Source organism: Panthera pardus, unplaced genomic scaffold (genome assembly GCF_024362965.1).
Source record: "Panthera pardus isolate Hobbes unplaced genomic scaffold, ASM2436296v1 HiC_scaffold_8, whole genome shotgun sequence".
Lineage (NCBI taxonomy): Eukaryota > Metazoa > Chordata > Mammalia > Carnivora > Felidae > Panthera > Panthera pardus.
The window spans coordinates 91,239,056-91,262,035 of NW_026527013.1; the positions used below are offsets into that span (position 1 = coordinate 91,239,056).

Below are 22,980 nucleotides of genomic sequence, written 5' to 3' on the forward strand. Positions count from 1 at the left end.
TCAGAAGTGAGGGGTCGGGAAACACAGCCACATTTGAGATAAAATTCAGGAAGGAGGTGCTGCCTGGAAACCTGATGGCTTGGTCACAGACAGTATAAAAGCGGGGAGTGGATGGAAGCCCAAGACAAAGGACAGGTGCATGATTGCTGGTCAGGGAGAGGACAGAGTTCCAATACTAGAGACTGGGTAGCTGGGTGATGCCATTTTCACTCCTCCTGCACATGCGTTTACACACCTACAAGCACTGCAACAACCCACCCCAGTAAGCTAAGCAGGGCCATCTAGGGAGAATGGAGCTGTTACACTAAGTCCCACCCAACTGGACCAACCTTGCTCTTCAAGAACATCACAAATCTCTCTGCCTGCTTAGTTTATGTTCTATAAAGTGCTTCATAGTTTGATTTCTAGGGGAAACCGGTACAATTTCAATTGTATTTCAGTCTGGTTGCTGGTCCATCTATTCTATTTTATTTTTTTTTCCTTTTTCTTTTTCGTTTCTTTTCTTTTTCTTGAATACAGAAAGGGAAAAAAATTATTTGTATTTTTAATTTTTATTAAAAATATTTTTCTTTATTTTTTCTACTATATTTTTTTTACTTTTTTGTACATTTTTCAAATTCTATTTTACTTCCATAATTTCATTTTATTCTATTTCATTGTACTCATTTTCTCAAATTTTCAAACGTTTTCCTTTTTTTTCTTTTTTCTTTTCTTCCCCTACCCTTTTTTCTCTAATCTATCAAGCTCCTTTCAATAACTAGACAAAAACACACTTAGGATCTAGCATCCTTTATTTGATTTGTGTGTGTGTGTGTGTGTGTGTGTGTGTGTGTGTGTTGTTTTTAATTTTTTAATTTAATTTTTTTTTACCTTATCAATTCCTTTTCTCCCTCCAAAATGATGAAATGAAGGAATTCACCCCAAAAGAAAGAGCAGGAAGAAACGACAGCCAGGGACTTAATCAATCAACACAATGAGCAGCAAGATTTCTGAAACAGAATTTAGAATCACAATAATAAGAATACCAGCTGGGGTCGAAAACAGATTAGAATCCCTCTCTGCAGGGATAAAAGAAGTAAAAACTAGTGAGGATGAAATAAAAAATGCTATAACTGAGCTGCAATCTCAAATGGATGCCACAGCAGCAAGGATGGATGAGGCAAAACAGTGAATCAGTGATATAGAGGACAAACTTATGGAGAATAATGAGGCAGAAAAAAAGAAGGAGACTAAGGCAAAAGAGCACGATTTAAGAATTAGAAAAATCAGTGACTCATTAAAAAGGAACAAAAAACATCAGAATCTTAGAGGTGCCAGAAGATGAAGAGAGAGAAAAAGAGGTAGAAGGGTTATGTGAGCAAATCATAGCAGAAAACTGTCCTAACCTGGGGAAAGATACAGACATCAAAATCCAGGAAGCACAGAGGACTCCCATTAGATTCAACAAAACTGACCATCAAAAAGGCATATCAGAGTCAAATTCACAAAATACTCAGGCAAGAAAAGAATCATGAAAGCAGTAAGGGAAAAAAAAAAGTCCTTAACCTACAAGGGAAGACAGATCAGGTTTGCAGCAGATCTAGCCACAGAAACTTGGCAGACCAGAAAGGAGCAGTAGGATATATTCAACGTGCTGAATCGGAAAATATATACAGCCAAGAATTCTTTATCCAGCAAGGCTGTCATTCAAAATAGAAGGAGAGATAAAAAGTTCCCCAAACAAATTAAAGGAGTTTGTGACCACTAAACCAGCCCTGCAAGAAATTTTAAGGGGGAATCTCTGAGGGGAGAAAAGACGAAAATATATATATATAAATAAATAAATACCAAAAGCAACAAAAGATTAGAAAGGACCAGAGACCACCACCAGAAACTCCAACTCTACAAAAAAACATAATGGCAATAAACTCGTATCTTTCAGTACTCACTCTAAACATCAATGGACTCAATGCTCCAATCAAGACATAGGGTAACAGAATGGATTAAAAAACAAGATCCATCTATACGCTGTTTACAAGAGGCCCACTTTAGACCTAAAGACACCTTCAGATTGAAAATAAGGGGATGGAGAACACTCTATCATGCTAATGGTCAATAAAAGAAAGCTGGAGTAGCCATACTTGTATCGGACAATCTAGACTTTAAAATAAAGACTGTAACAAGAGATGAGAAGGGCATTATATCATAATTAAGGTGTCTATCCACCAAGAAGACCTAACAATTATAAACATTTATGCGCCAAATGTGGAAGAACCCACTTATATAAATCAATTAATCACAAACATAAACTCATTGATAATAGTACCATAATAGTAGGGGACTTCAACACCCCATCTACAACAATGGATAGATCATATAAACACAAAATCAATAAGGAAACAATGGCTTTGAATGACACACTGGACCAGATGGACTTAACAGACATATTCAAACATTTCATCCTAAAGCAGAGAAATATACATTCTTCTGAAGTGCACATGGGACGTTCTCCAAATAGATCACATACTGGGATACAAATCAGCCCTCAACAAGTACAAAAAGATTGAGATCATACCATGCATATTTTCAGACCACAATGCTATGAAACTCAAAATCAACCACAAGAAAAAATTTGGAAAGGTAGCAAATACTTGGAGACTAAAGACTATTCTACTAAAGAATGAATGGGCTAACCAAGAAGTTAAAGAGGAAATTAAAAAGTACATGGAAGCCAATGAAAATGATAACACCACAGCCCAAAACCTCTGGGACACAGCAAAGGCGATCATAAGAGGGAAGTATATAGCAATCCCAGCCTTCCTAAAGAAGGAAGAAATGTCTCAGATACACAACTTAACCTTACACCTTAAAGAGCTGGAAAAAGAACAGCAAATAAGACCCCAAACCAGCAGAAGACAGGAATTAATAAAGATTAGAGCAGAAATCAATGCTATTGAAACCAAAAAACAAAAAAACAAAAAAAAACAACAACAACAACAACAACAAAAAAAAACCTGTAGAACAGATCAATAAAACCAGAAGCTGGTTCTTTGACAGAATTAACAAAATTGATAAACCCCTGGCCAGTCTGATCAAAAAGAAAAAGGAAAAGACCCAAATAAATAAAATCAAGAATGAAAGTATGCACCAATAAAATGGGCAATCTGGAAGAAATGGACAATTCCTAGAAACATAAACTACCTAAACTGAAACATGAAGAAATAGAAGATTTGAACAGACCCATAACCAGTAAAGAAATCTAATTAGTAATCAAAAATCTCCCAAAAAACAAGAGTCCAGGGCCAGATGGCTTTCCAGGGGAATTCTGCCAAACATTTAAAGAAGAGTTAACACCTATTCTCTTGAAACTCTTTCGAAAAATAGAAATGGAAGGAAGACTTCAAGCTTTCTATGAAGCCAGAATGTTGATTCCAAAACCAGACAAAGACCCCACTAAAAAGGAGAACTATAGACCAATTTCCCTGATGAACATGAATGCAAAAATCCTCAACAAGATATTAGCCAACCGGATCCAACAATACAGCTAAAAAATTATGCACCACGACCAAGTGGGATTTACACCTGGGATGCAGGGCTGGTTCAATATCTACAAAACAATCAACATGATTCATCACATCAATAAAAGAAAGTAAAAGAACCACATGATCCTCTCAATACATGCAGAGAAAGCATTTGACAAAATACAGAATCCTTTCTTGATAAAAACTCTAAAGAAAGTAGGGATATAAGGATGATACCTTGAGATCTATGTGAGCTATATGTGAAAGACCCAACACTATTATCATCATCAATGGGGAAAAACTGAGAGCTTCCCCCCCTAAGGTCAGGGACAAGACAGGGATGTCCACTCTCACCACGTTATTCCACATAGTATTGGAAGTCTTAGCCTCTGCAATCAGACAACACAAAGAAATAAAAGTCACCCAAATCAGCCTGGATGAAGTCAAACTTTCACTCTTTGCAGATGACATGATACTTTATATGGAAAACCCAGAAGATTCCACCAAAAAACTGCTAGAACTGATCCATGAATTCAGCAAAGTGGTGGGATATAAAATCAATACACAGAAATCAGTTGCATTCTTATACACCAACAATGAAGTGACAGAAAGAGAAATCAAGGAATCAATCCCATTTACAATTGCACCAAAACCTATAAAATACCTAGGAATAAATTTAACCAAAGAGGTTAAAAATCTATACACTGAAAACTATTGAAAGCCTATGAAAGAAATGGAAGAAGACACACAAAAAATGGAGAAATATTTCATGCTCCTGGATAGGAAGAACAAATATTGTTAAAATGTCAATAATACCAAAAGCAATCTACATATTCCATGCAAGCCCTATCAAAATAACACCAGCATTCTTCACAGAGCTAGAACAAACAATCCTAAAATTTGTATGGAACCAGAAAAGACCCTGAATAGCCAAAGCAATCTTGAAAAAGAAAACCAAAGCAGGAGGCATCACAATACTGAACTTCAAGCTGTATTATAAAGCTGTAATCATGAAGTACAGTATGGTACTGGACCAAGAACAGACACTCAGATCAATGCAACAGAATAGAAAACCCAGAAATGGACTCACAAACGTGTGGCCAACTAATCTTTGACAAAGCAGGAAAGAGTATCCAATGGAATAAAGACAGTCTCTTCAGCAAGTGCTGCTGGGAAAACTGGACAGCAACATGTGGAAAAATGAATCTGGACCACTTTCTTACACCATACACAAAAATAAACCAAAACAGGATGAAAGACCTAAATGTAAGACAGGAAGCCATCAAAATCCTCAAGGAGGAAGCAGGCGAAAACCTCTTTGACTTTGGCTGCAGCGACTTCTTACTCAACACGTCTCTGGAGCCAAGGGAAACAAAAGCAAAAATGAACTATTGGGACCTCCTCAAAATAAAAAGCTTCTGCACAGCAATGGAAACAATCAGCAAAACTAAAAGGCAACCAACAGAATGGGAGAAGATATTTGCAAACGACATATCAGATAAAGGGTTAGTATCCAAAGTCTATAGAGAACTTATCAAACTCAACACCCAAAAAACAAATAATCCAGTAAAGAAATGGGCAAAAGACATGACTAGACACTTCTCCAAAGAAGACATCCAGATAGCCAACTGACACATGAAAAAATTCTCAACATCACTCATCATCAGGGAAATACAAATCAAAACCACAAGGAGATACCACCTGACGCCTGTCAGAATGGCTAACATTAACAATTCAGGCAATGACAGATGTTGGCGAGAATGCAGAGAAAGAGGATCTCTTTTGCATTATTGGTGGGAATGCAAGCTGGTGCAGCCACTCTGGAAAACAGTATGGAGGTTCCTCAAAAAATTAAAAATAGAACTACCCTACGACCCAGCAATTACACTACTAGGTATTTACCCAAGGGATACAGGCCTGCTGTTTCGAAGGGGCACATGCACCCCAATGTTTATAGCAGCACTATCAACAATAGTATGGAACAAAGTATGGAAAGAGCCCAAATGTCCATCGACGGATGAATGGATAAAGAAGGTATGGTATATATAAAAAATGGAGTATTACTTGGCAATCAGAAAGAATGAAATCTTGCCATTTGCAACTACCGTGGATGGAACCAGAGGGTATTATGCTAAGGGAAATTAGTCAGAAAAAGACAAATATCCTATGACTTCACTCATATGAGGACTTTAAGATACAAAACAGATGAACATAATGGAAGCAAAAATAATATAAAAACAGGGAGGGGGACAAAAACATAAGAGACTCTTAAATAATAGAGAACAAACAGAGGGTTACTGGAGGGGTTGTGGGAGGGAGGATGGGTTAAACAGGTAAAGGGCATTAAGGAATCTACTCCTGAAATCATTGTTGCACTATATGCTAACTAATTTGGATGTAAATTAAAAAAACAAATTAAATAAAAATTAAAAAAAAAAGAATATCAATAGAAATGGTTTGGAGTGGGGAAGACAACACCAAGTAACAAACATTTAGCAAAATAAATGTCTTTAAAGAATGAATTGCTTCTTTTACCACTGTAGTAGGCAAAGTCCTTAAAATGGCCCTTAGGATCTCAGCTCCCTGACTTTACTCCTTTGATTATATTACTTTACATGACAAGAGGGATTTTGCAAATAGGATTATAGTTACTAATCAGGTGACTTTGAGATAGGGAGATTAACTAGGTGGACCAAACCAAAGCAGAGTTTTCTGGCTAGTAGCAGAAGAGAAAGTGAGAGTTTCAAAGCGTGGGAGAGTTTCAGTGCGTTGTTGCTGATTTGAAGATGGAGGAAGCCAAATGGAAAGGATTTGAGAGTGATTTCTGAGTTGGGAGTGACCCCCAGCCAACAACCAGCAATTAAACAGGGACCTTACTCCTACAACTGCAAGGAACTGGATTCTGCCAACAACCTGAATGAATTTATAAGTAGATTTTTCCCAGAATCTCATTCTCCAAACGAGAACGTAGCTTAGCTGACACCTTATGAGATCCAGAGCAGAGAGCTCTGTCACATTGTACCAGACGTCTAACCTATGGAACAGTGAGTTAATAAATGGGTATTTTTAAGCCACAAAGTTTGTGGTGATTGTATAACAATAGCAAAATAATATAACTGCTAAGCATTAGATCCCAAACTCTGCCAACCAATATCTGACAGGATATTAACCTCATTTTCAAGATCAATTATATGAACCACAATAAATTAAACATAAGCTTGGTAAAGAATTGAATGATGACCTTAGAATTCTTCTTTTCCTTACTTAGTTTCATTGGCTGACATAGGTAAATATACTTGGCTAGGTTTATTACTTGAAAGACACAATTTTTGAACACCACACACAGAACTTAATGGCCATAAATTAGTATATACCTAAATGAATACATAAATATATATGATTAAATTGATCCTGAAAATTCAGAGGAGCAATCATTACTATCATTGTTATTTTGATATATTTTAAGCATGCAATAGCAAAATTCAGCTGTGGGTATAGTAAACTGGTACTAAAGTGTATTCTAATTTTCTTGACTTTAAGGATCTCTCAGGAAGAATTTTCTTGAAAATTGTTTTAAGGAGAAAAAATCTCATTCAGTCTATCTTCAGGAAGGATTAAAGCAAGATATTTTTTTACAACCGTGACATCATGCTTAAAATCTTATTCAGAAGTTTGTGAGTAACCCATTTCTCACTGATGTTTAGCTTTTGCCAAAATATCCCCCCAGATGATTATTTTTAAGAGCTTACATTTGAATATTTTGCTCAATATAACTTATAGAAAATTACTTTGTAGAATTTGTAAAATTGGTATTCACATATTTTAAGCCATTAAAATAAATTCCTGTTGTAAAGAGATTTCTGTTACTACACTAACCTCACTATTGATCTTTCTGTTTTTGAGCAAGTGTCTTGCTATTTTATCTTATGTTTCTACATACTTCAATATTTTAATATCTGATAAAGCAAGCCTTCTCTGTTACTTGGCTACATTTGCATGTTTATGCCAACAGATAAAATTTAGAATTATTTTTCCAAGATCCAAAAATGTAACCTACTGACTTCATCGTGGACAATTCAGTCTTTCTGATAACTTACTAAAATGATTCTATGTTTATGTGAAAGAATAGGCATTCCAAAATTACCCAAGAACATTCTGAAAGGGAATAATTAAAAGAAACTAGTGCTACTATGTATTTAAAAGAATTGTAAGGCAAAAAAAAAAACAACCACAGTCTGTCTCTTACAGCTGGGTAGCAGACCAGCCCCTCTGCTAGAGAGACCACACGGAAAGGTCCTGAGACTACATAGCAAGGGAGAAGGGTCCAGTGCAGCCCAGCCCCCAGCTGTCCTGGGGAGCCAATCATTCAAGTGATGACATCTTAGGACCCTCAGACCAGCCTGGCTGCCAGCTGACACCAATGAGTGACCGCCACCAAAATCACATGAAGCTCAAGTATCTCCCAGCTGAGCCCTGCCTGAAATCATGACCCATAAACTGTGAAACTGTGAGATATAATAAAATAATTGTGTCTGAAAAAAAAAAAAAAGAATTGTAAGGCTTCATTGCTTATTCAATTTTGGCATCACCACTGCACAAATGATAAATCAATGGATCAGAATAGGAGATCTAACAATGGACTCAAAAATATACAAATATTTAGTACCTAATGAAGGTAGTATTTCATATCAGTGGAAAATAATGCATTTTTAATATCACTATTGGATAACTATTGGCCATTTGGAAAAGTTAGGCTATCACACCAATTGATTCCTACAGCTAAATTCTGTAGTTATCAAACATACAAATGCAAAAAAAAAAAAGGGGGGGGGAAATAAACATCCCACAAAAGTTAGGTAAACATTTTAATAATCTAAGCATAACAGAAAGCTTTTCTAAGCATGAAAACTCAGCAACTGTAAAATGAAGATATGTAAATTTGACTGCAAAAGATACACAATATTTGAAAGGAAGGAAACATTATAAACAAACACAAACAAATAGTGACAGGTGGTGAAACTATATACTAACTGTATGTAGCATGAATCCTTCTGAGTAAAATTAAGTACATATATCTCAACTGTATTCCTGGAGATATATCTTGAAAAAAGTTGCCGTGAAATATTTATGTTAGTTGTCTCTGTGGATTTATTATCAGTAACACAAACCTTTATTGCAAGTGCAAATTACTATTTAAAAATTATTACATGATAAATTTAATATTTCAAATCAGTAGGGAAAAGATGGATCATTTAATATGCAGAATTGGACAAAAGGCTAATCATTTGGAAAAAATAAAGGTATATCCTAATTTCACATCTTCATGTATTCCATATAGATAATATTTTTTTTCATTCAAAAAGTATTCACTGAATACTAACAGAGATGTACAAGGTGCTAAACATAATGACATGGTATCTGTCCTCCTTTAGCCATAGTGCATGTAAATTTCTACAGAAATATGTTTTTAAATGAGAACAATAGATGAACAATTTCTGATAGAAACCAGCAACCATGAAATATCTGTATAACCTTGGAAGTGGCAAGGCTTTTCTAAAATCACCAAAGGAAAATCCAGTAAAGAAAAAGATGGATGAATTTCATTTATATGGAACATTTCAATGTCTCTCTCTATAATAACTTTATAGGCACCCTAAAACAGGCAACAATGAACTAGAAAAAGTAGTTGCTATCCATACAGTAGACCAAATGATAAGTCATTATAAAAAAGACTGATGCTCCTTAGAAAATATTAAGCAAAGGACTCAAATAGGCAAAACCCAAACACAAAATATATGTGACCAATAAGCACATGAAATTAATGTGCAATTTTACTACTAATTCAAAAATTAAAGTATAAATGTGATAATGCTCTTTGCTTATTTTATGAAACAATATCAAAAAGAACGATAGCTCCCAGAATGAGCAAGGTATAAGAAAACACTCTTACATACTGTTAGTAGGAATGTAAATTGGTAAGACATCTCTAGAGAAAAGTTTAATTTGTGTCCATTAAAATATTTCATATTTTTTGACTCGACAATACTTTCTGAGTCAAAAAGTGTATGCAACAATTTCTCTTAAAGCAGTAATCATGGATATGCAGATTAGCAATGCTAATGCTGTATATAATAACATAATTGGAAAAATGCTGGAAGTTCAACAAATGTGGGGTTGATTGAATACATTACGATACCAGTATACCATGGAATATTATTTTGTTATTATGGTGTTTCAGATGTTTCAGATGTTTCAGGTGTTTCAGATGTTCAGGTGTTTTATCAACATTAAGGTGACACTGAAAAATGTTGATGGTATTTATTAGAACCATAGAAGAGGAGGGGAGTGGGTGAAAAATGAAGTTAATGTGCTGGAGAATGCTGAGAACATTCTCTTTGGTGTAAAACAATTCAATCTGGTACAAGATGAGGCTCTAGTGCAAAGAGAAAGGTAAGATGGAGGAGGGAAATGGAAAGACTGCTCCATGCTCTAAATTGATCAGGTGACTTTCTTGCTAGTTCCAATGAAGAAATTCATCCCACTTTTCTTTTAAATTTTTCTTTAAATGTTTATTTATTTTTGAGAGAGACAGAGACAGAATGCGAGTGGGTTAGGGGCAGAGAGAGAGGGAGACACAGAAGCAGAAGCAGGCTCCAGGCTCTGAGCTGTCAGCACAGTGCCCAACGTGGGGCTTGAACTCAGGAGCCATGAGACCGTGACCTGAGCTGAAGTCGGATGCTCAACTGACTGAGCCACCCAGGCGCCCCCATCCCACTTTTCTTATAAAGCATTATGAAAGCTTGAGCACTGCCGCTTTTGACTCTGGAGACGTGATGCAACTGGTCATTGTATACAACTCTTCCTGATTCTTAAGCACTATGTGTGCAAAGCAGAGGTTTTGTGTTTAAGCTTCATCTGGAACTAGGTGGCAAACATGTTAGGAAAAAGAATGAATCTAGTAAAAACAGTATGGAGGTTCCTCAAAAAATTAAAAACAGAAATACCATATGCACTAATAAGTCCACTATTGGGTATTTACCTATGAAAGGAAGTGAAATCACTAATTCAAAAAGGTAGATGCACACTTATGTTTACTGCAGCATTATTTTCAATAGCCAAGATATGGAAGCAACTGAAGTGTTAATAAATGGAAAAAGAAGATGTGGTATACATATAAAGAGAATGGAATATTAGCCATAAAAAAGAATGAGATCTTGCCATTTGTGACAACATGGATGGACCTAGAGAGTATTATGCTAAGTGAAACAGGTCAGACAGAGAAAGATAAATACCATATGATTTCACTTATATGTGGAATTTAAAAAACAGAACAAATGAACAAAAGCAGAAACAGCCCCATAAATATAAAAAACAAACAGATGGTTGCCAGAGGGAAAAAGGGTGAGAGAATAGGCAAAATGGGCGAAGGGGGATGGGAGATACAGGCTTCCAGTTATGGAATGAATAAGAAAGGTACAACATAGAGAATATAGTCAATGATATTGTAATAGGGTTGCATGGTGACAGATGGTAACTACATTTGTGGTGAGCACAGCCTAATGTATAAACTTGTGGAATCACTGTATTGTACACCTGAAACTAATGTGACTTTGTGTGTCATTTATACTTTTGTGGAAAAAAAAAAGGATGACAAAATGAAAAAAAAAAAGAATGGATCTAATAAATCCATTTGCCTCTAATAAATGAAGCTTTTAATTTTGGTTCTCCAATTTATTGTGTTATTTTCTGCAAGTTACTTAACTCTCCAAGTCTCTGTTTCCTTGTTTGTAAGTGGGAGACTATATCCTACTACAGAATGGCTCTGAAGATTAATTGATGTAGTTCAAGCAATGTCTGGAGTCTGTAATTTTTTGTTAACACCCGCTTCAAAAGAAAAAGAAAAAAGCCCTCTGAACTAAGAGCCCATGTTACCCTCCTCAAAGAAACTGTAAGACCAAATGCACCTTGTTTTGATCAGCCATTACTCAAGTAAGCCTTAAAAAAAAAATTGTGACATCTGTCAAGGGACTCTTCAACAAAGCCTGTAATGCCAGTCTCACCATCCATGCCCTATTGTACCAACGTTTTACATGTCTTTGATCTTGACCTTATCTGCCACCCCCTCCATGATGACCTCTCAATTTTTGCTCTTTGGTATCTCCACCCTCTTTCCTCAACGGAAGCCTGGATCTCCCCTGAGGACTCTGCTTCCCTTGTACTCTCAAACAGATTTTTGTTTTGTTTAGTTTTGTTTTGTTTTTAAATATTTTCATCCCTTTCATAACTTAGAGCCAGAAGTATGCCTGACTGGTTTCTATTGCCACTTCTAAACCATTATTTCGCCACTGTCTTGTAAAAAGCAAGCAAACCAAAAAAATTTGCTCTCAGTCCTGAGGTTTAGGTAATTTGACAATACTGTCATGTATTAGTCTCCCACTTATTCCCCCTGTATTATTGGAGGTAAGATAACACAACAGCTACTGTGTATTCTAAATCCTGCCACAATGCTGGGTGACTTCATAACAACATAAATGGCCATTCAATACTCTGACTTCTAAATTTTTTTTACCTGCTTTCATCACCAGACCTACCCATCCACTCCTCCACTCTGACAACAATCTCTAATCTTCTCTCCTAGTTTGCTTGTTTAACTATATCCATTATGACTATTCTTTGAACTCAACAGACCAGCCAGTTCTTTGGTCCTTCTTCTCTACCTCAGCTAATCACTTCCTTATCTTCTTTCTTCAGTCCCTCTTTATCAAATTTAAAGTACATTAGAGTCCTACTCTTATTAATACAAACGTCCTTGTGCTTCTGTCTTTTCCTTTTACCCTCCCATAAAATCTCAGTCCTGCTTGAAATCAGTATCTTTCTCATCACCTGCATGCCAGCAGTCCAGCTGTTCTCAGCTGAATGCTTTTGTTTCTCCCCAAATCCATACATTGAGGTTCTAACCCTCAGTGAGATAATATTTGGATATGGAGCCTTTGGAGGTAATTAGGGCTAGGTAAGGTCATTAGGACAGGTGCTAATGATGGGGTTAGTGCCCTTCTAAGAAAAGACACCAGAGGGGCGCCTGGGTGGTTCAGTCGGTTAAGCGGCCGACTTCGGCTCAGGTCATGATCTCGCGGTCCGTGAGTTCGAGCCCCACGTCGGGTTCTGTGCTGACAGCTCAGAGCCTGGAGCCTGTTTCAGATTCTGTGTCTCCCTCTCTCTGACCCTCCCCTGTTCATGCTCTGTCTCTCCCTGTCTCAAAAATAAATAAACGGTTAAAAAAATTAAAAAAAAAAAAAAAAGAAAAGAAAAGACACCAGAGATCTTGCTCTTTCTCTCCCACTCCCCAACCGCACCCTCTGTATATGAAGAGGTCATGTGAGCACACAGGAAGATGGCAGCCACCTATAAGCTAGAAAGAGAGTTCTCACCAGGAACCAAATTGACTGGCACCTTGATTTTGGAGTTCCCAGCGTCTAGAACTGAGAAAATAAATCTCCATTGTTTAAAGCCACCAAGACTATGTTATTTCATTATGGCAGCCTGAGATGAATAAGACAATAAGAATGACAAAGAAAGTCACTCGATAGGGTGGATATATCTCAATGTGAGTTCACCACCACCAAATTCAAATGGATCCTCAAACACTGACCAGGAGTCCTAAGTTTCATTAGTGAATTTGTTCTACTACTACATACTATCTGAAAGGACTATTTGAATCTTTCATTTTGTGGGTAACACAGAAGCTATGAGACGGGAACCTCCTGGACTTTCTAATAATAAAAGTTCAAAACTACTTAACATCTACATGGACACTCCCACCATTTTCTCTGGTTATAACTGCAAATTAGTGCCTCTGACCAAAGCTCAATCCATTCATCTGTGCCTTGGATCCCACTGCTTTTCTGCATTCTCTTTTCTGATCACTTTTTTTCTCTCTATTACTAACCTTTCCTTCCTAGTGGATTCATTCTGTCAACTTTAAAATGTGCTCAGGTCACTTTGGTGAAAGGCAAAAACACAACAATAGGGATAAAATACCAACATCCCTCTATTTAGTATTACCCTGTACCACTCCCCTCTCTCTCCCCACCTTCATTTGGCTTCCACCTTCATTGTTCCACTGAAACAATGCTTACTGATCTGCAGGAGTACTGTGTATATAAAGGAAATGAGCATTTTGTCCATGATATTAATTTCAAGTATGTTTTCTTAGTCTGTCATTTTTCTTTGGCTTTGTTTATGGATAAACTTCTTCATGGATTTTTAGAAATGTTTTTAAATGAGAAAGGTGCAGAGATTTCTGTATATTCCCTCCTCCAGAAAAAAATATACTTTAGGACCAAGATGGGGAAAGAATGATGGACTGGTCTAATTCATCATTAGAGGTCCTCTATATGGGGCTGAAAGCAGCTCTCTTCATTAAAATGCTGTGTAACATGACTATGACCTTGTCTAAGACAATTAAGAAACCTAGAGTCAATAGAGTGGCTCTTGCTCAGCTTACTGCCAACTCAGTGAGGACCAACAGTGTGATATGCCTTCCAAGTTCATGTAACCCAAACTGTATTAATAAAAACTTAGAGACTAGAATAAGGGAAAAGATAGCCCCATCACATCCTCTTCACAACAGATCACTTACGGAATGATCTCTTTATAGAAATACAAGTTGGAGTACCAGTGATATTACAACTTTGAGAAATTGTGCCCAAACAGTTATGTATATTTTGTCCATGCTCTAGAGTTCTCACAGTCGCTATATTTATTATCTCACTGACTCTCAATATAAATATATAATGTAACATTATCCCCATATTACAGATGAGAAAACTGAGGCCCAGACTGGGTAATAGACTAGCCGGGAGGTGGAGCTTCCTGAATTTAAATACAAGCTTTTTTGTTCCAGGATTGGCATGAACCATGAATTGAACTTCAATAAGCCCAGAGGCAGGGGGCTAGGACAGGATTCTGGAAGCCATATTCCAGAAGGAGCTTTTGAAGAAACTAGAGATGTTTGGCCTGAAAGAAAGATGCCTTTAGAGGGCCTGTGTAGCTGTTGTTAAATATTTGAAACCCATCATATGGAAGAGGAAGGAGACTTCTTTATTAACTCTAATGGGCAGAACTGGGAGTAATTGAGGAAAATTATGATGAACCGGGATGGTGAATATAAAACTGTGTCTGAAAGAATGACAAGTGTTGAGCTGCAGAACTGTGTCCAGATAGGTCAGCCAAGTAATGAGCCCAGAGCAATAGAGAGCCAGCCTGGTTGCCTGCAGCTGGTAGGAGGGAGGGTCATCAGCACAAGTGTCTGCTGCTTAATTTTTACCTGCTTTTGTGGGCCAGCTGTCCGTCTAAAGCACCAATCCTGCTCAGTTTTTATTCCACTCCCAGCAGTTTCCTCTCATGTGGGGTCTTGTCCTGGAGGGGAGCCCTGGTTGGTCAGTTTGGAAAGTTTATAGCTCACAGCAGACTGCAGATCCCTCCCACTCCCTGACTGGATTGGGCAAAGTCCCTCCCAGTACCGACATGGTTTCCCGTAGGCCTGTAAGTGCTCCCACCTACCTATTGGCTATATTGGATTTTCCTGTTCTAGGTCTATAGCTGCCCTGTGGCTTCCCTCTGCTTTCTCACAGCTGCTGGAGAGAGCCCAGGGCTTGCTGTTTTTGGTGGTTTATCCCAACTTGTTTGCATTTGGGGTTCATAGGAATATCTCATCACCTAGTTTTGTGGTAAATGTTGTCCACAGCCGGGTTTCTTGGTTTGGCTGCTTAGTAGCTCTGTTTATATGAAAATTCAAGAAGATCCAAAACCTTGCTGACCCATCACCACCATCCTGAGAGAATTCTCAGGCCTGCTATTGTTACTTCGAGCTCCTTCTTCAGCCCTCTGGCTAGATATCTGCTAATTGAATTCTATTCAGTTGTCACTTGGAAATGACCATCAGCATAAAATGAAACACAATGCTTCTGTAAAGGGGCTTGGAGTTTACAAAATAAATTAAGCTCTGCCAAAACATAACTTAAAAAAGAAACTCAGGAAAATTTAAAAATGAATATAGACGATTTTTTTTCACAGTGAGTTACGGTCCTGGGGTGGGTAAAGATAGGCCATTTATCCACATTTTGCATCCTTCACCCCAGTAGAGAATGATTCTCACAGTTGGATGGCTGACTCAGTAATTTGTCAGTTTTGCCTGACTAAAGTCACATCATTGATTGATGCCAAATCTCGCTCAATTAAAGGTTCATTTTTCTCTTGGCTGTTGGCAAATCCAACACTGATTATGGGTTATTAGCACCCACCCCCTCAGATTTCTAATGTGCTGGGAGCAGTGCTGGGAGCTGGGAGCATTTGCCTGCATACCAATTACAGCAGCAGCAACAGAGCTCAGCCACACCTTTCTATTCTGGGCGCAAGGGCACCTGCCAGGATGCCTGACTGCAGGGAGGGATATGTTTATTCAGGTCCTTTCTAGGGAGATTAAAAGAACAAGGGATCTTTTCCAATCTCCATCTCACCGCCAGCTCTGCACCTTCATACTAAGAAAAACGGTGATATTTTGTGACAACATTTGGTTCTTTTTACTTGTCTATCCACTTTGCATTTGCTCATTTATTGGATTCGTTCAATAAATATTTTTGAGGACTGGCTTGTGGGACAAATGAAAACAGTACAGAGACCATAGATGGATGAGACTGAGTCTCATAAGCCATGTGTGAGAGTAGACTCTGTTTTATTGCAGGAATTCCTAAGCAGGATATGGAAACTCTGAGACAACTGTGGATAGCCACACTTTTTCTGATGTTTCTGAGGAAAAAGAAGACCTGGTCTGCCTTTGGCCTGTTCTGTCAAAGGACTTTAACTTTTTCAGTGTTTTCCACTTTGGGGTGGCCCTTTGTCCCCTCAGCATGCTCCATTCATAGCAAAGCTTTATGAGAATGAAAAGTAGCTGCTCCTCCTACATGGCTGAAGCCTCCACAGGAGTATGATAGCAGGAAGGAGTTTGTGTCCAAGGCCTGCATTTGCAGAGTTTTCTCTGCATTGTTGCCTCCAAGACTGATTGGGCCCATGGGTCTCCACTGCTACCCAGTGCATTTGTATATGAGGACTGCTTTTCCAGCATCCAGAGGTCTCCTGTGCTCCCTTGGGCTCCTGCCCCCCTTCCTCTATCCTCAAAGCCAGCAGTGTACTGTCTTCTTTCCTCTCTACCCTCTGCATTTGTCTTCACATCCCCTCTCTTGTTTGGGGGATGTTTTAAAAATTTTGTGTCTTACAATTTATCAATCTTTTCTTTATGATTGCTGTGTCTGGGCATGCTTAGAAAGTCCACTTCTTCTTTGAAATTAAAATAAACAATGGTTTGATAATCTTTCTTGCTCACAGCATTTTAGATTTGAGGGTGTTTTGTATGCTACAGTTGTACTATTGTCTTTCTTGATTGCGAGAAAGAGGAGGTTGGGAAAATGGTGAATAAGTATGGTCTGCCCATTCAGTTCTACAGCATTCTCATACTTTTTTTTCTTCCAAATTTTTATTTAAATTCAAGGTAGTTAACATACACTGTAATGCTGGTTTTGGGGGTAGAATTTAGTGATTCATCACTTACATATAGTACCCAGTGCTCATCACAAGTGCCCTCCTTAATACCTATCACCTACTTAGCCCATCCACCACCCTCCTCCCTCCATCAACCCTCAATTTGTCATCTATCACTAAGACTCTATTATGGTTTGCTTCCCTCTCTCTTTTTTCCCTTGTGTTCACCTGTTCTGTTTCCTAAATTCCACATATGAGTGAAATCATATGATATTTGTTTTTCTCTGATTACTTCACTTAGCATAATACCCTCTAAATCCATCCACATTGTTGCAAATGGCAAGAGTTCATTCTTTTGATGGCTGAGTAATATTCCATTGTATGTCACATCTTCTTTATCCATTCATCAGTCTATGGACACTTGGGCTGTTTCCATAGTTTGGCTATTGGTGATAACGCTGCTATCAACATTGGGGTACATGTACCCCTTCAAATCTATATTTTTGTATCCTTTGGGTAAATACTTTGTAGGATAGTTTATTTTTAACTTTTTGAGGAACCTCCATACTTTCCAGAGTGACTGTACCAGTTTGCATTGCCACCAACAGTGTAAAAGGGTACCCCTTTCTCTGCAGCCTCATCAACATATGTTGTTTACTGTGTTGTTAATTTTAGCCATTCTGATAGGTGTGAGGTGGTATCTCATCATGGTTTTGATTTGTATTTCTCTGATGATAAATGATGTTGAATATCTTGTCATGTGTCTGTTAGCCATCAGGTTGTCTTCTTTGGAAAAAATTCTATTCATATCTTCTGCCATTTCTTCATTGGATTATTTGTTTTTTGGGTGTTGAGTTTGATAAGTTCTTTATAGATTTCGGACACTAGTCCTTTATCCGATATGTCATTTGGAAATATCTTCTCCCATTCTATAGGTTGCCTTTTAGTTCTGTTGATGATTTCCTTCTCTGTGCAGAAGGTTTTTATCTTGATGAAGTCCCAATTGTTCATATTTGCTTTGGTTTCCCTTGCCTCCAACAATGTATCTAGTAACAAGTTGCTATGGTCGAGGTCAAAGAGGTTGCTGCCTACGTTCTCCTCTAGATTTTGATGGTTTCTTGTCTCAAATTTAGGTCTTTCATCCATTTCAAATTTATTTTTGTGTATGGTGTAAGAAAGTGGTCCAGGCTCATTCTTCTGCATGTTGCTGTTTGGTTTTCCCAACACCTTCTGCTGAGGAGACTGTCTTTTTTCCATTGGATATTCTTTCCTACTTTGTCAAAGATTAGTTGACCATATAGTTGTGGGGCCATTTCTGGGCTTTCTATTCTGTTCCATTGATCTATTTTTGTGCCGGTACATACTGTCTAGATGACTACAGCTTTGTAATATAGCTTGAAATCTGGAATTGTGATGCCTCCTGCTTTGGTTTTCTTTTTCAAGATTGCTTTGGCTATTCAGGGTCTTTTGTGGCTCCATATAAACTTTAGGATTGTTTGTTCTAGTTTTGTTAAAAATGCTGGTGATCAGGATTGCATTACATGTGTAGAATGCTTTGGGTAGTATAGACATTTTAACAATGTCTATTCTTCTAACCAATCCATGAGCATGGAAATTTTTTCCCATTTCTTTGTGTCCTCTTCGATTTCTTTCATAAATGTTCAATAGTTTTTCAGAGTACAGATCTTTCACCTCTTCGTTTAGGTTTATTCTTAAGTTTGTTATTGTTTTTGGTGTACTTGTAAATGGGACTGATTCCTTCATTTCTTTTTCTGCTGCTTTGTTATTGGTGTATAGAAAAGCAACAGATTTCTGTACATTGATTTTGAATCCTGTGACTTTGTTGAATTCACGTATTGCAAAAATTTTTTGGTGGAGTCTTTCGGGTTTTCTACAGAGTATTATGTTGTCTGCAAATAGTGAAAGTTTGACTCCTTTCTTGCTGATTTGGATGCCCTTTTGTTGTCTGATTGCTGAGGCTAAGATTTTCAATAGTATGTTGAATAGTAATGATGAAAGTGAACATCCCTGTCTTGGTCCTGACTATAGGGGAAAAGCTCTCAGTTTTTCCCCACTGAGGATATTTGCTGTGGGTCTTTCGCATATGGGCTTTATGATGTTAAGGTATGTTCCATCATTCCCTACTTTGTTGAGGGTTTTTATCAAGAATGGATGCTGGTGTGTGTGTGTGTGTGTGTGTGTGTGTGTGTGAAACAGCATTTTTATACTTTAAATTAGGCATTTGCTTTTTTCATTATTTTTATTGTGAGTCTTTTTACATCTCAAACTGCTCATATGTTCAAGTGCTCAAATAAATAAAATAAAGACTGTAACTGGTTTTGATGAAAGTTTAAGAAGCAGTATAAAAACTCATGTGACTTTAGAGTAGTATTATATTTTGTAGTGGATATAATTGATTAATTATTTCCAGATTAGTCATGTAAAGAAAGAATGAGGCCCAGGACACATTGCTCAGGATAATCAAGAAAAAGCATTATCAGATAAGGCCCCCATGTGGCAGTTTAATGACTTGTTGTACATACAAAAAAAAAAGTCCTTTCTTAACAAGAAATCTTTTCAGCAAATACCTGTGTCAACCGAATTCCCTGAACAAGTAGCATTTGAAGAAACTTTATTACCTGATCATCTAAGATGGAGTTTTAGTAAGTCTTCAGTTATAAGTAAAAATTTGTGGGGCGCCTGGGTGGCGCAGTCGGTTGAGCGGCCGACTTCAGCCAGGTCACGATCTCACGGTCCGTGAGTTCGAGCCCCGCGTCGGGCTCTGGGCTGATGGCTCAGAGCCTGGAGCCTGTTTCCGATTCTGTGTCTCCCTCTTTCTCTGTCCCTCCCCCGTTCATGCTCTGTCTCTCTCTGTCCCAAAAATAAATTTAAAAAAATTAAAAAAAAAAATTTGTAGTACAAACAATATGAAAATGTACTTGAAGTTAGAGAGCCAATTTTAAGAATAACAACACCTCACTTTCCAGTATTTGACAAAACCACTTAGTTTTGTCTTCTTGATAAATGTTAAGGAATTGTGTGTCCTCTCCTTCCTGTGGGACAAACCAGCATAGGGGTCTAGGAATTTTCTTGATAACTGATAGCTTTCCACTCTTTTCCTTATGCAGTTTTCATTTGTTTTTAAACAACAAAAAAATCAGTTTGAGCAGTGTTTGTCATTGCCAGTGCAAATATTTTTCAATGACTGCATGCATAGCTAGTGTATCTATTTCCTTATGGCTACTTCTGAATTCACCGTTGGTCTAGCAAGAGGGGACAAGTTAAGTCAGAGTTTCTAGAATGGCAACTTCCTTAAAAGCTTCCATGTTGGCAGAGAGCAGACAAGAAATATTTGGAGACAAGTGCACTGACCTAGAAAACCCTCCTGCTTTTATTATTTTAGAAATATAAAGTTTAAAGTCTAAGTTATTTTTTATAATTTTAATGTGTGAATGTTTATTGCAGTAAGTTAGTTAAGACAAGTATTTTTTTTCTACACAGATTTTTATTCTATTATGATTAGAGTTAGTAGCTGAAAGGGCTGTCTTTGCCTTAATCTATAGAGTTTTTTTTTTTTTTTACAAACTCAGATATTAGTAATCTACAGTTTTATTATACAAAACTCTTTTTAAAGTGTTCAGCATAAAGTAACAATACCTCCTTTGTATAATATACATGAAGGCCAGATATCCATTTACACTAAACGATGTATTCTATAACAATCATCTTTGACAGAAACTTCAAAATTAAAGGTGGAAATTATATGGATTTGGGGGACACCAAAATTGTAAAATTTCAGCAAAATAATGCCAAATGTAACTTGAAGTTACATTTAATGAACGTTTATTGAGTACTTGTTCTATGCAGGGAAGGTTCCACAAGGCCAGTAGTTATTAACGGATTTCACTCTAAATCTGAGCATATTGATGCCAAGGGAGATGGACCGCCACATAGGTGAGTACGGGAGAACCAGGTAGAGGCCAGGACCTTCCTGCTGGTAAGGCCAGGGGGTGAAGAAGTTTTGCAAAGTGGGCGCTAGATTCCAAACACGCGCGACAAGAGCGGCACTCTTCTCAGGGAGCAGCCCAGAGGAGCCAAGGGCCAACCCCCTCTAGACTCACTGTTCCCCACGCAACCCCGGAGTCGCCGCTCAGGCCGGGAGAAGCGGGAAGACACAAGACCGCACATTAGCACCGCGCTGGTTCTCACGTGGGTGGTCAGTCCTGGCTACAGGACATGCTGGGTCTAGGGTAGGAGCGACGTGGAGTGGACGGTCAAGAAATCCCATCATGAGACGCTCAAGAGGGATATTCCACGGGCATTTTCCCTCCCTGGGGCTATTTGTCTCTGTTTTCCAGGCCAGGGGAGGAAATTAGGACAAAAAAAAAAAAAAAACCCTGCTCCATTCCTGAGAGTCAAGTGCTAGGTACGGTGTGACAGCCGGACTGCTGCATTTTGGGACCGAGGACCTTAGAAGAGGTTAAGGGCAGGAAAAAGATCAGCTGCTAGGGATCCTAGTGGTTAAAGCCGGGCTTTCTGAAAGGGTCGGCATTCTGCCTGGGGCTTTCCGGCGCCCCGCTTCCCACAATCCCCGGGCAAACTGCGACGCCGCTCCGATGCGCGCTGGCTGTCTGCGGCACGCGTGCTGCGAGCACGAGCCCGGCGTCTTGACAGCTGCCCACGCGCCGGGGAGGTGCTCCAGCACGCTGCATTAAAAAGGCCACGCGGCCGGCCCCGCCCCTCGCGTGCCGCGATTGGCTCCAGGTGGACTGCGTTGGTCTGATAGGTGCAGGGCGGGCGGGGCTGCGCGCGCCAGGTCCGTGGCTTCACCGTGGCCGCCGCAGCTGGGGCGCGAGTGGCGGCCGAAGGCGGGCGGTAGGGCGTGAGGGCCAGCGGGAACGCGCGCGTGCTGGCAGCCGAGGTCCCTCAGGAAGCAGGGGAGCGCCCAACGCCGCCCCGCACGCGCCGCCCGAGGCCGGCGGCGCGCGCGAGGGCGGGGGAGGTGCGCGCGTGTGTGCGAGTGAGTGTGTGTGTGTGTGTGTGTGTGTGTGTTGGGCTTGGGTGCGGAGCGTGATCCGTCAGTGCCCGGGTACCGGTTCCCCCGCGGTCTTCCACATCCTCCGTCGGTCCCTGCTCCTTCCCACGACCCTACAGTGTCCTCCCACGGTCGCAAAACGAACAAGAGCGTTACGGAGCAGGTGTGGGGGGGGGGGGGCGGAGAGGAAGGGTAGCACCAGACAAAAGGGGCGCCGGGGTCAGCCCGCCATGGCCTCCCGGAGCCTGGGGGGCCTGAGCGGGAGCCGCTGCGGGGGCGGCGGCGGCAAGAAGAGCCTGAGCGCCCGCAATGCTGCGGTGGAGAGGAGGAACCTGATCACGGTGTGCAGGTACGGCGCGGCGGCCCGCAGAGCGCTGCGAGGGGAGGGGGCCGCCGGCGCCCCGGGCTGAGGGTTTCGGGCGAGCGCGCGTGCTCCCTGGGGGTCCCGCAGACCCGGGGCTGTAGCCCCAGTTTCTGCCGCACCGGGCGTGTCCGCCGGCGCGAGCGCCCTGAAAGGGGCCGGGGTCTGGGCACCGCTGAGGCCCGGGACTTTCCGTCAGTTTCAGCACTGGAAGCAAGCGAGGAGAAGGCTTGGGGCGGGGCTGGGGGAGGATTTGTTTTGAATGTGCCTTCTAGTGTCAGAGTAAAAGAGGAGGGCAGGGAGGAAGTGCTCTTTCATTTACTGCACATTAAGCTGTCAACTAGCTTTTGGTAAAATCGTCGTCACTGTGATTATTTACTGTGTTGTCTCAAAATCGGAATGCATTTTGGTTTTGTTTTGGCTTGTTTACATATGTATTCAGTCATTTCATTCCACCAGTATTGAGTGTCTACTACAACAAGCCTGCTGTGTGTGTGTGTGTGTGTGTGTGTGTGTGTGTGTTTTCTCTCTCCACTTTTGCAGTGCTA

General features: G+C 39.6%; 2 protein-coding genes across 5 annotated transcripts in view; one reads left to right on the forward strand and one right to left on the reverse strand.

Moving 5' to 3' along the window:
- ABCB1 (ATP binding cassette subfamily B member 1) overlaps window positions 1-22,980 on the reverse strand; it is a 237,249-nt gene that overhangs the window by 144,353 nt on the left and 69,916 nt on the right. The gene's annotated exons all lie outside the window — the stretch shown is intronic.
- RUNDC3B (RUN domain containing 3B) overlaps window positions 22,277-22,980 on the forward strand; it is a 153,858-nt gene continuing 153,154 nt past the window's right edge. For all 4 annotated transcript variants that reach the window (XM_019443206.2, XM_019443209.2, XM_019443207.2 and 1 more), the window contains exon 1: window positions 22,277-22,420. In XM_019443206.2, the coding sequence (XP_019298751.1) occupies window positions 22,302-22,420 (119 nt within the window). In that variant the 5' untranslated portion in view covers window positions 22,277-22,301. The remainder of the gene's footprint in view (window positions 22,421-22,980) is intronic.